The sequence below is a fragment of the Lipophrys pholis genome, assembly GCF_963383615.2.
Source record: "Lipophrys pholis genome assembly, chromosome: 11".
In the NCBI taxonomy this organism is placed as follows: Eukaryota; Metazoa; Chordata; class Actinopteri; order Blenniiformes; family Blenniidae; genus Lipophrys; species Lipophrys pholis.
The window spans coordinates 3151509-3167696 of record NC_137631.1 but is presented as its reverse complement, the minus strand read 5'-3'; the positions used below and the strand labels follow the sequence as shown (position 1 = coordinate 3167696).

Sequence of the window (16188 nt, the reverse complement as noted above, 5' to 3'; positions counted from 1 at the left end):
GCACCATGGCCACTTGTTCAGTAGATGGGCAATAAGAACAAAGTTTCCTCCAGAGTGTCGAGACTCCCAGTCCATATTCTCCTGGACTTGGTAGTTTTATTTTGACAGTCACTGTAATAACAGCCCAACTTGGTGGTCTGTCCGCTAGAATGTCCTTGTTGTCCCATTGTTAATGTTTAGAGTGTATTGTTCTGTGTGTGTGTGTGTGTGTGTGTGCAGTTTTGTTACAAAAGCAAACAACAGCACCACTAGTGGCCCAACATGCTAACAACATCGAGGATTTCTGCAATTTTTTCATGGAAACAGACGTCGTTTTCAAAACGATGCTGTGTGAGTGAGATACTTTTCTAAAATGAAAACACAAAAACGATGTGTAACCTGGGAACCGGTCCGGGTTGTATCCTGCCCTCGCCCATAGCAAGCGAGGATTGGCTCCAACCCTACAAACGATTAAGCAGCATAGAAAATTGATGGATGGATGGATGGATGGATGGATGGGTTGATCTGTTTCAGAAACAGTTCAGTTCATAAGACCAACTACTGGTGGCAACAGTACAGTTCTCCAGGCTGAATTGTTTTGCTTTTAAAATGATTAATGCAGTTTGACATTTGACCAGACTGATTGACCATTTCTATGCATGTCAGATTAAAATCTTGGACACAGGGCAACACAACAAGTGAAGGAACGTGAATTTAGTTTTACTCTGATTAAATAAGATGTTTGTTTAAGTATAAAAAGCTTTCCTTAAGTCACACAGGCTTCTTCTCTTTGAACCACAGACAAGATTTCAGCACTGATTTCAAACTGAAGGTACAAGAAGAGCATTGATCAACTCTCGCTGTATTTCTGTGTTTTGGAATTCTTTTATGAGGCAAAACAGTATCTTTCAACAAAATGAGGCTGGAGTAAAATTACAATCACTGCATGCTGCTTGATCTTTTACCCAGCATGTGTCAAAATAACATTTTCCACACAACTGCTTGTTGTTCATGTTTAAAATTGCCTTATTGATGCTGGTCTGAGGCTAACACTGCACATTTGTGCATTGAAGAACCTTATTTGTCCTCAAAACAACTGAAATCTGAGCAACATCTTCTCTGCTGTTTCCTCCAGCCTCCGACCAAGGAGGGCGGGCTGCCTGGGCAGGTGGGGAACAAGACTGAATGTGCCTTACTGGGACTCATCCTTGACCTTCACCAAGACTACCAGAAAATCCGCATTGAAGTCCCAGAGGAGAAATTCCACAAGGTCTACCCCTTCAACTCTGTGAGGAAGTCCATGAGCACCGTGCTCAGAAACTACGATGACAGCCTGCGGATGTTCACCAAGGGGGCCCCTGAGATCATTCTCAAGAAGTAGGTTGGCTCAGTCTGCCTTTACGCCCTCAGATTACCACCATGTGACTGTGTGGTGTTCTTCCAGGTGCTGTAAGATCTTGACGGCCAGCGGCGAGGTCAAAGCCCTAAAGCCCCGGGACAGAGACGACCTGGTGAAGAACGTGGTGGCGGGCATGGCGTCGGAGGGCCTGAGGACCATCTGCCTCGCCTGCAGGGACTTCCCCGCTGCTGAGGGAGAGCCCAACTGGGAGGACGAGCAAAACATCATCACAGGCCTCACCTGCATCGCTGTGGTCGGCATCGAGGACCCGGTCCGACCCGAGGTACGACACCCAAATACATCAGAACAGGCTGTCACTGCACAACAGAGCCCACATCTCTAATCCCACCCGGAGGGATGGGATTTAAGTCACAGGAGTCTCTGTCTCTCGCTTTGATGAACAATGACTCATCTCACATTAAAAAAAAGTACAAAATTCCTCCATCTACAAAGAAACCAGATAAAGTTCATCATTTAAGGAGTCATATTATGCTAAATTCACTGTTTACTGGTTTTCCAACAGTAATAATCGTCCCCATACCTGGAATGATGTCCCAGAACTGAAGAATGTCTGTCCTCTCTCTCTCCCTGGCTTGTTTCAGTTTTTAAAAAGTGTGTTGCTCCAACCAGCCAATCAGAGATCCAACCCTATATAGTATCATCGGGGGTTTAGCCAATCCCAATCAAGGTAGGCTCCTCCCTTTGACTCCTCCCACAATCAGGCAGCTCTGCTCTGGCACATGACACCACCAGAGGAAGTACTTCCTCCTCTTCCCAAGATGGGCTTGTGTGGGTGGAGCCAGTCTAGGTTACACAGACACAGCAGATTCTGAATGCAGCTCTTATGATCCAATATTCAAATGGAGGAAAAATCAAGGAAAAGCTGGATTTGGGGGAATAAACTTTGAATACAACATTTTTGGACCAACTTGACTTATGTGGAATGACAATGGTGCTCGAAGTCACTGAAAACGCAACTGTTTGGCAACGGCTCCCAAGTTGAAACGTTATGAAAATTGTATTTCAGTGGAAACATTTTGAAATGGGAACCCATAGTTATTTTAAAATGCTTCTATTTTGTCTCGGTGTAAACAAAGGAAAACACAACTTTTGAAAGTGTAAAATCTTTCTGAAAAGAAAACACAGAAACGATGAGTTTTCACTCGAAAAGTTGTGTAAACGAGGCCTGAGACTGATCGCACAGAGACCGTCTGAATAACGAAATACAGAGGCTACAGCTGTTTGTCCTTGGCTCTGTGCAGCAGGAGTCATCCCGTCTCTATAGTATATGATGTTTCTTTATATATTCGGAATGTTTATACGTTACATGTCTTCATATTTCTTAATGTGTCTAGAATTACCCATTAGGGAAAGATAGAGTGGAAGTGATAAGTGCAACACTGAAGGTTCAAGGTGAACTTTATTGGCTAAAATTTGTTGTTAAACACACATAAACTTTGCACTACAAGACAACCTTTTTTTAGAGTTTCATATTGACCACATAGAGCACAAGATGATGATAAAATAGTTTCATAATATCAATTGAATATACATTTTTTGGGACAACTCAACATTTTTCAAACACAAAGAGCCACTGTGTTACATTTATAGAAAACCTGAGCAAAGTGCAGTGGAATGTCAGTAAAAACATGTCCTCCAATTGCAGCAGTTTTTACAAAGCAGTGCATTGAATTGCATCATCACCAACAAATAATAGCTCAAAACGTTTGTTTTAGCACAAGGTCAGAAGACAACATGGAAATGTTCATATTTATTAGATATTGTTTTACAAAACCAAAACAAGTGGAACTTTTCTAAGAAAAATAAGCTCAATATGCCAAATTGCAGTGAAATGGTCCCACAAATTCATTTTATTTTGCCTCTAAAAATGTAACAAATGCATCGATCGTGTGATTAATCCTGAAGATATATCCACCCCCATATTCTGTACATGTCCACACTTATAGGCACCGTGTGCATATTCTTCTATTACATTGTATTTTTACCTGCTTTTTTTTTAGTTCCTGCTATGTGTGCTTCTTTCTCTGTACTATCCTGTTGTACCACTACAAATTTCTCCACATGCGAGATAAATAAAGGGATATCTTAAGAGGGATCACATTGAAATGAACATGCAGCATGTTTCTCAGTGTATTTGTCTGGGCTTTTATTGCCCTGTACCACCTCCCTGAGGGTAACAGCTGAAACAGGTGATGTGCTGGCTGGGATGAGTCCTTCAGGAAGCTGCAGGCTTTTCTCTGGCAGCGGGACCTGTAGAGCTCCTCTCAGGAGAGGAGAGCACAGCCGATGATCTTCTGTGCTGTGTTGACGACCCTCTGGAGCGTTGACTTCTTCTGAATCAGCTGGCAAACCAGACTTGGGGCCTAATGCGGACAGTACAGTCAGGTTGCATAATGGCCTCCTGTCAAATACCTATATGGTACTCATGTGGTACCATTATAGGTTGCCCAGCCTGCAAACATTAACCATTATTTACCTCACTAGGACCCATAAAGGAAGCCCACATAAGGGAACCTGTACGGAGCACTCAGGGTTTGCCAATTAGGGTCCCTTGTACTCTGTTCTTTGTTAGCCACTGCCCACTTGGTACCCAAGTACCCCAGCTGTAAACCATGAGGGGCCCAAAGACACATTTGTGCTGCGCCGTTAGTCAGTACACTTTCAATTGCGCATCTGTAGAAGGACACCAGCAGCTACTTGCCTCAAGTGTTGTTCCTCCATAAGAAGAAGCAGTGAGAGATAAAACGAGTGGATGGGACAAAAAACACAGAAACAACTGAACTCGTTTCATCCAGCAGGTAAAAGGTAGTTAAAAAGGCTAATTGAGGGCGGTCTGGATGCTCGCCACTGCCAACTAATGCATAAAGAATTGTGAATATGCTCAGTAGAGGTCATCATCAACACTGAGATGCTGTTTCTTCAGCGTTTCTTCTGTGATTTATTCAGGAAGCTCGGCAGCTCTGATTGTCCCTCTTCAATGTTCCCGGCAGGTCCCAGAAGCCATCAGGAAGTGCCAGCGTGCCGGGATCACGGTCCGCATGGTGACTGGAGACAACATCGAAACTGCCCGCGCCATCGCCACCAAATGCGGGATCTTACATCCTGGAAGCGACTTCCTGTGCCTGGATGGAAAACAGTTCAACCGACGGATCCGCAACGACCTGGGCGAGGTCAGACTGAATCACAATTCTGAACTCCTCTGTAGGCCTCATCCTGCTCCGTCTCCAGTGTCTTCAGTGTCTTTAGTGTCTTCTGTCTTTTTCTCTGCAGATAGAACAGGAGCGCATCGATAAGATTTGGCCCAAGCTCAGAGTCCTCGCTAGATCGTCTCCAACAGACAAACACACTCTGGTCAAAGGTTAGTTTGAAGTCAAGTCGCAGTGGGGAAGGAAACAGAGGTCCTGCGTTGGGGGGGGGGGGGGGGCAGCAGGTGTCCACAATGTAGAACAGTGGAGGGTTTTCTTACTTTTAAAGTTGGTGCTCTCTGGCGGCAGCCTGCATGTCTGACGCTCAGATCCAAACAGGGACAGCCGTGTGGATTCCACCGTGCAGTACGGCACGGTACAATATGGCAGAGCGTACCCAGAATCTAAATCTTTTGCTCGGTTCCACCACTGAGAGTACGGTTAAAATGTACCGGGACCAGAACACATTTGGTGCAGCACTGACCAGGCATCCGAGTAAAGCCGTGAGCCTCCGTCCTCTGTGACACAGCTTGGAAAACGTTCTCATTGTGAGCAGCAGCATCCAGCTCCTGCTGAATCTCCTTCTCTCCTGTTATGGAGAGGAGCGGCTGCACCTCATCAGAACACCAGGGGGCAGTGTAGCACCAATAAATAAAGTTAACGTAACAATCAGTCTGTGCAAAGCAGCGTATGTGACCGACAACGGGAGGGTTTATGTGGCCATGAGCGATTGCGGGCTTGTCGAGCGTGACAATCGTCACTACCAATCAGCAGACGGCTGCGTTCTAGCGCCTCCTTATGGAACCGTACCGATGTGCTAGCTACCTCAACAGAGGGGTTACAAATAATTGTAACAGTTTGGTAAGGTAATTTCGGTACTATCCACCACTTTTATCCGTGGAAACACATGAAAACCTGTACCATACCGTACCGGTACCGGCACATACTTCTTTTATATGTCTCTTAGCTTTAGTATGTTTGAGCTGAATACCTTTAACTGGTTCTCTCAGGGATCATCGACAGCACGGTGTTGGAGCAGAGGCAGGTGGTCGCAGTCACCGGAGACGGGACGAATGACGGCCCCGCCCTGAAGAAGGCCGATGTTGGCTTTGCTATGGTAACAACTACTATATGTCACCAAACACCAACGAAGAAGTCCCTGCTAGATGTTCGTGAAGCAGAGGGAGTGACATGCTTTTGTTCTGTGGTTTGCAGGGCATCGCAGGAACGGATGTGGCGAAGGAAGCGTCCGACATCATCCTGACAGACGACAACTTCAGCAGCATCGTGAAGGCCGTCATGTGGGGCAGGAACGTCTATGACAGCATCTCTAAGTTCCTGCAGTTTCAGCTCACCGTCAATGTGGTCGCAGTCACCGTGGCCCTCACCGGAGCCTGCATCACCCAGGTGAGGGGCCGAGGGATCACCTTCTATTTACTAGAAGCTTTTTAAAGCTCTGTAGGTAAAAAGGTATCGGTAAGCAAGAAAAGATGAGAAGACGTAATAAGTTCTTGGTTCTCTCAAACAAACGGATGGCATGAATGGTAGATGAAGGAGTTATCTTCGGGTGTCTTAGGGCGTGTTCACATTCCCCTGTTTGATCTGGACCGGAGTTCTCTGTTTCGTTTGGGCGACGAGAACACGCCCACAAACTCTAAACTGGAGCGAACAAGAGATCTCTGGTCCCCTTCAAAAGCTCGGTCTCGGTTCCTTTGCAAAAAAGAAAAAGTTGGAAAATATCTTGTGGGAAGACGTGGAGTAGAGAGGACGAAGTAGTGAAAAAGGCACTTATCTATCTATCTATCTATCTATCTATCTATCTATCTATCTATCTATCTATCTATCTATCTATCTATCTATCTATCTATCTATCTATCTATCTATCTATCTATCTATCTATCTATCTATCTATCTATCCATCCATCCATCCATATATCTATATCTATCTCTATATCGAGAGAGAGAGAGAGAGAGAGAGAGAGAGAGAGAGAGAGAGAGAGAGAGAGAGAGAGAGGGGGGGGGGGGGGATTTAACAGCAGTGAATTTAGAAGCACTGCATCTCACTGTGTTGGTACTTGTGTGATTGAGGTGCAATAAAAGCTGCTTACTGATGTTATTACATCGATAATATTTGTGGAGTTTAAAGCTCCTGCAGGACAAAAGATTATCACAACCATTCTTGTTTGAAGGCCCGTTTAGTGAAAATGCAAAACTTTCATTACATTTTGAGGGTCCGTTTACACAACTACTTTGATGAAAACAAAACTTTTTGAGAATGGTTCCCAAAGTGGAATTTTTTGGAAAACGCTCTCACTCTTGTCGTGTCATCAGGGGAAAACACAACTATTTGAAAATGTGCAGCTCCGTCTGCGTGCAGAGGTTGGAAAATAAAGATTTGTCTTGTCCTAACTCCCGGTCCACCTTCTCCTGGACTTGGTAGTTTTATTTGGACAGTCTCCGTAATAACAATCCAACTTGGTCGTCTGACCACTACAGTGTCCGTGTTCTCCTGTTGTTAATGTTTATATCGCATTGTTCTCTGCTGCTCTTCTGCCACTTCCGTGTAAATTGACTTTTCTTTTTAAACGTTGCATGAAAATGGACATCGTTTTCGCTGCGTAAACACAAAACATTTCTGATACAAGAACTCATCGATCTGCCAAGTTCAGAAAATAGTACCTTAATGAAATTCATTCGGGATTCTTGTTGCAGATTAATTCCTGGTAATTCCAGTGCATGTCTGTCTTCTGCCTCCCTCCTGTACATGACACATGGCAGACGTGTCGGTGGTCTGTGGGCTCACACTCCTTGTCGCCGTGCGTGTTTCCAGGACTCTCCTCTGAAGGCCGTGCAGATGTTGTGGGTCAACCTCATCATGGACACCTTCGCCTCGCTCGCCCTGGCCACCGAGCCGCCCACCGAGGCGCTGCTGCTGAGGAGCCCGTACGGCCGCCAGAAGCCGCTCATCTCCCGCACCATGATGAAGAACATCCTGGGACACGCCATCTACCAGCTGACCACCATCTTCATCCTGCTCTTTCTCGGTCAGTCAGCTTTTGGCAGGTTCTCTCTCAGACGGCACAAACCAGCTCGACATGTGATGAGCAGCGTTCTCACTCACAACAGATAAATCCATGATACATTCACCACTGGAGATGAATGGATGGATGTTCAGTTATATTTTAAAGAAAACAGCCTGTGGAACGTCTGGTAAAGTCAAGACTTGATGAATGATGAGCCGACTGTGGCTCAGCTGCAAGGTTGCAGGTCCAATCCCCATCTCCCCCTGTCCATATGTTGAGTGGATAGAAGATTGACAATAACAATCACAAACAGTGCTGAACAAAAATACAATGGGCCACCTCCAGTATGCATGTTTTGCATCTTTCTCTGTCAGTTTAGTCCATTTAGTTGTTGATGTCACGTTCCTTGTAGGGGTTCCATTTCTTCCAGTTTCTCTAAAATGTATGTCCCTTGAGTTTAAAGTAATAAGTCATCTTTTCCATTGTGTAAATGTCCTCGATTTCGAACCATTGCTCCATGCTTGGTGTTTCCACTTTGTGCCAGTTCCTGGTCATGATTCTGATTCTGAGTTTCAGTGCAAGAAACCAATCCCAACCATGGTCGCCTTCACCATTGGTGTGTGAATGTGATGGAAGCACTTTAAATAGCAGGATTTAAAACATGGCAACCATATATAATAATATAAAACCAGGAGATCTATTTATGTTCGTGCATGAAACAACTTCTTTCTGGGATTATAAAAAAGTATTTTCTACTACTTCTACTGTAATCCAAGTACCTTAATAGAATAATGTTTGACATGCAGTCAAGATGCTGCCTTTGAAATCACTTTCAGCACCGAGAAACACTTCTAAAAAATATTTTTTAACCACGTTCAGATGGCCTATAAGGAAAGCTGTGGACCAGCACGTTGTGACAATATTGAGAAAAGTGCTTTATTAATAAACATAGGCCACAAGTGAAAACACAAGCTGAATCGCAGCCTACGGCGTCGTGAGTCGATGAAAATATGCGATTGTGCAAGAATAACACATTGTGACTATGAACATGAACGGAGCCCCACCATTGTGGCATTCATGTGTTTGGAAAGAAATCCCCCCAGAAAAGGAGCAGGAAGAGAATATGGCTCGGAGAGAGACGCCAACTTGGATCTTTCATTCAGTGCCATGTTCCAATGATTCCGAATAGGCAGCATGTAGTAATGGGGACAGCCTGAAATGTCTTGAAAAATTCGACTAGGAATCCATCATTGACTTTGCATACTTTTTGGATATTTGGCTTATCACCATATTCAAAGTATGTAGAGTGTGATTGTAGGATAAGTCGTCCAGCATCGCTAGAGGTGATGAGATCAAATTCTATCTGTGAGTGAATCATTGTTTGAGTAAACCAAGTGAGGGAGACGTGGCATGACTGGAGAGTTGAAATAATCTTACTGTGCGGGACTTGTTCAGATGGCCGGGGGTACAACATACAGAAGAACAAAACATATCCCCGGTGTCTCCTGATCTGTCCTACTGCTGCACGGTGTGGTTCACCTGCAGAGGACAGGAGGCCGGCAGAGAAAAAACAGTTATTGGGATTCACACTACCTCTCCTCAAAGACACTAACATTGGCCGACTTCAAAAGAAGGCCACATCCATCTCAAAATGACCCCACCCACCCTGGACACCACCTGTTCCCCCCCCTTCAGTAAAAGACACAGGGCATTAAAGGGTTAGGGTTAGCACCCACCCTAACCCACAGACTGTCAGATTTTTCACCGCTGCTGTAACCCCCTTTTGAACTACATTTGTAAATACTTTTGTTTTTACTTTAGTTTGTTTCTCCTAGTCTTGGTTTTTAATATTTAATACTTGATATTTTATTTTCTTCACAGTTCTGTATTTTACTCTGGTGTCAGTCCCAAAGCGCTTCACATCGTCATCACATTAACCCATTCATTCGTATGACGGAGGCTGTGGACACATTTTAAACCTGTTTCCCCTCACAGGAGACGTCATCTTCGACATTGACAGCGGCAGGAACGCCCCCCTCCACGCCCCGCCGTCCGAGCACTACACCATCATCTTCAACACCTTCGTCCTCATGCAGATATTCAACGAGTTCAACGCCCGCAAGATCCACGGCGAGAGAAATGTCTTTGACGGCGTCTTCAAGAACCCCATCTTCTGCTCCATCATCATTGGAACACTCCTCACACAGGTGACGTCAGGACGGGGGGAGTGTGGCGGTGGGGGGGCGGGCGTGTGGGGCGGTGGCGGGGTTTAGCGGGTGGGCGGTTGTTGAGCAGTTTAAACAAACCTCTGTTGTGGCTCCGTCTCCCCTACAGTTTGTAATCGTGCAGTTTGGAGGGAAACCGTTCAGCTGTGTGAGTCTGACCATCGAGCAGTGGTTGTGGTGCATCCTCCTCGGCTTCAGCAGCCTCCTGTGGGGACAGGTGATGATCCGCTTTTTAATCTGCGTCTCGCACAATGACAGACACAGGTTGTACGACAATACAAATGTTGGTCCTGTGACTCAGATGGTGTCCTCCATCCCCACCAAATGGCTGAGGTTCCTGGCCACAGCAGGCCACGGCACGCAGCAGGAGGAGATCCCCGAGGAGGAGCTGGAGGAGATGAAGGACCTGGATGAGATCGACCACGCCGAGATGGAGCTGAAGAAAGGCCAGGTGCTGTGGTGCCGCGGCCTCGGACGCATCCAGACGCAGGTAAACGTTTTCAGACACACAAGTCATTATCTTATTGTATCACATCCCTGCTACTTCTTCTCGTATTGATACTGACCAGCACTGCAGCACCAGCAGTAACAATGGAGGCAGTGTTGAGTTTAGGAGGAAATAGTTCTAGCAGAGTGTCTGTAACACCTGATACACCTCTTCAGATCATGTCTCCTTCTCAAGAACAACATCAGTCCTGTGGTGCCATCAGAGCTATATGGTCACTCAAAAAAATAACTTCTCTTGGCATTTTGCCAGTATGTTGATTTAGAATGATGCCCCCTGGTGGATTGAATGCTAAATGTTTGTTTCAAGAGTAGATATATGGACATATTAAAGCAGTGATGGGTATACTGGTTGAGGCTCTTTCGCCTTTTAACTGTTTTAGTACCTTCACAGTCACATTTTGTTTGGTGACAGCTGAGCATGTGATGAAGATTTTAGTTGACAAACTACCGAACCATTCTTATATTCAAGAGTTAATGTGTCACCTCAAAGGTTGAGATAGGAATACCATTGAAAATGTGATAACGATGCAAATTTATACATAATTCAGTCTTATCTAAAGAGGCGCTCTGAGCCAAATGCAGCTCCAGACTTGTGAGTTGCAGACTCCTGAACTAGTTTGTCCTTGGTCCAAAAAGAGTCATCAGAGGTTACAGCTTCTGGACACTGCTGACTAAAATGCAACCTGACAAAACTCTAATAGGCAGAATGAAGACAGACTGGGACCCCATTTACACAACAACACTTTCAAGTAAAAACACAAAACCTTTGATGCGTTTTGGGTGTCTGTTTACACGACAACAGTGCTCGGAGACACTGAAAAGTCAACTTTCTGAAAACTCTGAGTCTCCGTGTAGATGGTGGGAGCGGAACCTTTTGAAAGACTGCTACTGGTCATGCACACCACGGCCATAGTAAATAGTTCTTGTGCGAATGCTCAGTAGATGGACAATCAGAACAAGGTTTCCTCTGTGGTGTCATCATGACTCCCAGTCCATATTCTCCTGGACTTGGTAGTTTTATTTTGACAGTCACCGTAATAACAATCCAACTTGGTGGTCTGTCCATACAAATGTCCGTGTTCTCCCATTGTTAATGTTTAGAGTGTATTGTTGTCTGTGGGCATGTGTGTGTGGTTTCATTACAAAAACAGCGCCCACTAGTGGCCCAACACGAAAACCACATTGTTTTGTAAAGTTAGTTCCTTAAAATGAAAAAGCAGAAATGATTTGTCTTCACTTGAAACGTTTTTGTGTAAATTTGGTCCAAAATGATTCCCCACCTCCCTCAATGCACCAAAGTGTCCAACATGTTTGATCTATTGGCGTGTGTCTGAGTCTGAGCTCTCTGTCTTCGTCTCAGATCCGTGTCGTGAAAGCCTTCAGAGACAGCGTGTCGCCCTACGAGGGCCTCGAGACCCCCGAGTCTCGCAGCTCCATCCACAACTTCATGACCCACCCCGAGTTCCGCATCGAGGACTCTGAACCTCAGATCCCCATGATCGATGAGAACGAGAGCGGGGACGAGCCCCCCACCAAACGGAACTCCATCCCGCCGCCGCTGACCGAGCTGCCCCCGCTGCCCCACCTGACCGAGCTGCCCCCCGTCTCCAAGCTGCCCACCCTGCCGCATGTCCCCGCGTCCCCGAACAACAACACTTTGGACCGTATCGTACCGCTGCACAAAGACCCGTCCCGCTCTGGCCTGATTCCCCCCAACTCGGCGGGGCTGCCGCCCTGTCCGGGGAGCCCCCTGCACAGTCTGGAGACCTCGCTCTGAGCCCCCGCCCACTTCCTCTTCCCTTGGGACTGTTTGGATGCGAGGAGCGGTGTTGACGTTGTTTCCAGGAATAAAAAACTTGTTCAAAGCGGACTTGTCTGAGCGGTTCTCCTCAGGACGCCCTCTGCTGGGTTTTTTTAGGCTCCGGGAAGAAGAAATGGTTGCCGTCTTGTTCGGCTCACACAGACTGCCGTTTCCTGCTTCAATAGACATCGACTCCACAGTCTTTGTTTAGGATAAGTGTGTTTGTGAGGTGATTGACCAATAATCTGTTCCCGACATGTAAATATTCATGTGGAAATAGCAAGAGCTCGTTTGAAGGTGCAGCGTTTCCCACGAGTTCAAGTTAGCTTTGTGTCCAGAGGCCTGTACTGTGAAGCAGAGTTCCAGCTCATCCAGGTAACTTAGTGACCAATCAGCTCTGTTGGTAAACAATTGTTCATTTCTGGACAATGTCTGAATGAATGATACGTCTGGTAAAGTGGAGCCGCTTCCTGTATTTTAATCCTGTTTCCCAGTGCAGGCCTCCGGTTTTACTTTGAGGATCTGAGACCAGATGTGTAGCGTCACTTACAAACGTGTTTGTTTCTTTGTTTGTAGACAGAACGGATGACGTAAGTGTTCAATGTTGGGTATCATTCTAGTATCTTTTTTAAGAAAAACAGTTGTAGGTTGTTGTTTTAAAATATGTAAAACCACAAAATATTAAAAGTAAAAAAAAGAAAAAACAATCTACAATGTTTTCTTTCATATCAAACCTGTCCCTGATGCTCCCCACAATAATCGTTTGGGAACTTCTGCATGTGACCTGACTCGGAGTGTGGGGAGTGGGCAGTCCTCTGTGATGCTTCTCTTTCAGGGTAGCAGGCGGTCCTCCTGTAAGGTGTTCTGAGATCCAGGTGTCCACTTTGTCCACCCTCATCTCAGTCACTCAGTCTGAGTGTCAGGCCACGTTTTCTCGTTTGGGCCTCACATTTACATATAAACGCAGCTGCGAGTCAACACAAACAATGATTTGTGAAAACTCCAGCCACAGTGAGGATTTTGAAAAACTCTGTCTCCATTTGCATTTAAAGAAGGGGAGGCGGAGATCCGCGTCACAGTCCGTGACCTCGTGTTTTTTCCAGGATTTTGATTGGCTATCATGACTTCATGCTCCTGCAGTTTTGGCTGCGCATAATAATTCTGAACCAGGTGTCTATGTGGGTCGTGTAAATGAAGTTTGTTTTGTAAATGTAGAGTAAGAAATACCAGTTTTTGTAAGTTTTTGAGAGGACTGAAGTCACTTCTTTAGAGAGGACTGATCTCACTTCTTTAGGGAGGACTGATGTCACTTCTTTAGAGAGGACTGATGTCACTTCTTTAGGACTGATGTCACTTCTTTAGAGAGGACTGATGTCACTTCTTTTGCACTGATGTCACTTCTTTAGGGGGGACTGATGTCACTTCTTTAAGTAGCACTGATGTCACTTCTTTAAGAAGGACTGATGTCACTTCTTTAGGGAGGACTGATGTCACTTCTTTAAGAAGGACTGATGTCACTGCTGTTGGGATTTATGGTTGGTTATTAGCATATAATTACTGTAAGTAATAGATTACTGAAAGTAATAAATCACGAAGTAATTTATGAAAAATTTTAATTATTAATGGAAGTAAACAGTCATTTACTCATTAACAACTCCTAAAGTAATTGCGTAATTACTTAAAAAAAAAAAAAAGAATAAATATTAATTAATTAATAAGTACTAATTTGCATACATTTGTTATTTATGTATTAATAATAAATCGGGGCACCACCAGATAAACTGGAAATAGCTAATACCAAAATATCAGTCTCGTTTGTAAAAGTTAATTTAAGTTAGTTAATATTGCTGCATAAAATATAACAATCTTAAGTAAAATGGAAGGTGTGAGATCCGAGCACAGACTGTTACAAACCAGTGAATTGTCAACAATAAATACACAATAATCACCAAGAAGCATTCAATTCAGCTAACAGGCGTTTATCAATAAAAATTTATTCATTCATAAATAATTCTGAAATCATCTCATAAATCAACACATTCAAATAGCAAATGACATCTAACACGGAGATCTAATCTATTAAACAGCAACACTATGTACAAAGAGTGTGTGTGTGTGTGTGTGTGTGTGTGTGTGTGTGTGTGTGTGTGTGTGTGTGTGTGTGTGTGTGTGTGTGTGTGTGTGTGTGTGTGTGTGTGTGTGTGGTCAGGTGTGATGAGTGTGAGTGGGATAATGACCTCGAACGTCCACCAGGTGGAGGCAGACGTCGGCGGGTCAATGCGGTGACTGTGACGACCACTAGGGGCGTGCGGCGGCGCGCAGAGGGAGAGCGCAATGACTTGGTGTGTCCACCAGGTGGATGTCAAGAGGGACTGCGATGACCCACGCGACCACTAGAGGAGTTTGACTCGCTCTTTCTGGGGACGCGGCGGTTGCTTAGCGGCCAGATAAACAAGACGTCCGTCGAGCGCGCATGCGCGAGGACGGTCTCGGAGCGAGGCAGTCTACCGAGGGCGTAACGAACGGGCGGTCCCGTTGGCCCGGTTCTGAGCACCGGAGTCCTAAGTGGAGGTCGGGACCTGCAGTTAGAACTCTTGTGATCAAGGCAGATCTGCCCTTGCAGCAGGTTACATGCAGTTGGTGTGTGTGAGCGTATCTTGATCAGATAAGGGGGGAGCAGGGCTGCGAGGAGATCCGGGTTAGTGGAGAAAGGGGGAGAATGAGATAGGATGAAGACAAGAGAAAGACAAAGAATTCTGCGAGGCTCGGTTCTGAACCCTGGTTCCTCCACACAGAGCTCCCAGTGGGCCTGGAGCTCATATGGACCTCTGGTTCTGAGGTGGAAAACCAGAGTCCTGGACTTGGTTGGTGCGCGTAAACGCACGTACACAAACATATGAGATGCTGCGGCCTTCTGAGCGGCACATTGAAACACATTGCATTTTCAACAGAACATCATTCTAACTATTCTCTGCCCAGACAAAAGCTCTCTCACCATCCGGTTCTGCTGTTGGTTCTGGGAGGCTGTGGTAACTGGTTGTTACTGGGTCTGAATTCAGCGCCCTGAATTCAGAGGCTTGGCTCCAGCTGCAGGAGTGGATAGCTGAGAGGACGATTTTGGAGAGGAGACGATGGCTCTGGTCTCCAGAATCCCCAAAAAAGCAGGAAAAATAGAGAAAACAGACGACGTAGTCCAAACTGGGTCCTGCTCGTCCAGCGGACTGGTCTTGGTGTGTCTTTTATTCCTATTGGGTGCTCTCTATACCATCCTGAGGTAGGAGAGCTATGTCTCTCCCTCGATGGTCAGATTGAGAAGCAGAGTGTTGGTCGGAGAAGTTTCACCCAGGCTTGAATTTCGGACCCCTGTGGTGTTTGGGTCGGGTTCGAACATCCTCATTGGCCACTTCCGGGGTCTATCTCGCTCCCCCGCTGTTTTATGGCCTATTTATTGTTGCTGGTGTTTTTCCTCTGGGGGAGAAACTTCTGGAGGAGTTCACTGGAATCTTAAGCCCAACACTTCTTTAGAGAGTACTGATGTCACTTCTTTAAGAGGACTGATATCATTTCTTTATAGAGGACTAATGTCAATTCTTTAGAGAGGACTGATGTCACATCTTTAAGAAGGACTGATGTCACATCTTTAAGGAGGACTGATGTCACTTCTTTAAGACGGACTGATGTCAGTTCTTTAACGTTGAACAATGTCACTTCTTTAAGAAGGACTGATGTCAACTCTTTAGAGAGGACGAATGTGACTTTTTTAAGATGGACTGATGTCACTTCTGGAGAGAGGACTGATGTCACATCTAGAGGGAGGACTGATGTCACTTCTTTAGAGAGGACTGATATCACTTCTTTAAGATGGACTGATGTCACTTCTTTAGAGAGGACTGATGTCACTTCTTTAAGAAGGACTGATGTCACTTCTTTAGAAAGGACTGATGTCACTTCTTTAGGGAGGACTGATATCACTTCTTTAGAGAGGACTGATGTCACTTCTTTAGGGAGGACTGATGTCACTTCTTTATAGAGAACTAATGTCACTTCT

At 45.4% G+C, this 16188-nt stretch overlaps 1 protein-coding gene across 1 annotated transcript in view; it reads left to right on the top strand.

Moving 5' to 3' along the window:
• The window catches only part of LOC308116389 (plasma membrane calcium-transporting ATPase 1-like), a 37998-nt gene extending 25175 nt beyond the window's left edge, over nt 1–12823 (top strand). The window contains exons 10-20 of the mRNA XM_080474560.1: nt 1115–1356; nt 1424–1661; nt 4390–4569; nt 4670–4757; nt 5595–5701; nt 5800–5991; nt 7415–7628; nt 9603–9814; nt 9942–10049; nt 10134–10322; nt 11700–12823. Coding sequence (XP_080330686.1) covers nt 1115–1356; nt 1424–1661; nt 4390–4569; nt 4670–4757; nt 5595–5701; nt 5800–5991; nt 7415–7628; nt 9603–9814; nt 9942–10049; nt 10134–10322; nt 11700–12116 — 2187 coding nt within the window. The 3' untranslated portion in view covers nt 12117–12823. The remainder of the gene's footprint in view (nt 1–1114; nt 1357–1423; nt 1662–4389; nt 4570–4669; nt 4758–5594; nt 5702–5799; nt 5992–7414; nt 7629–9602; nt 9815–9941; nt 10050–10133; nt 10323–11699) is intronic.
• The last annotated feature ends 3365 nt before the right edge of the window (nt 12824–16188 follow it).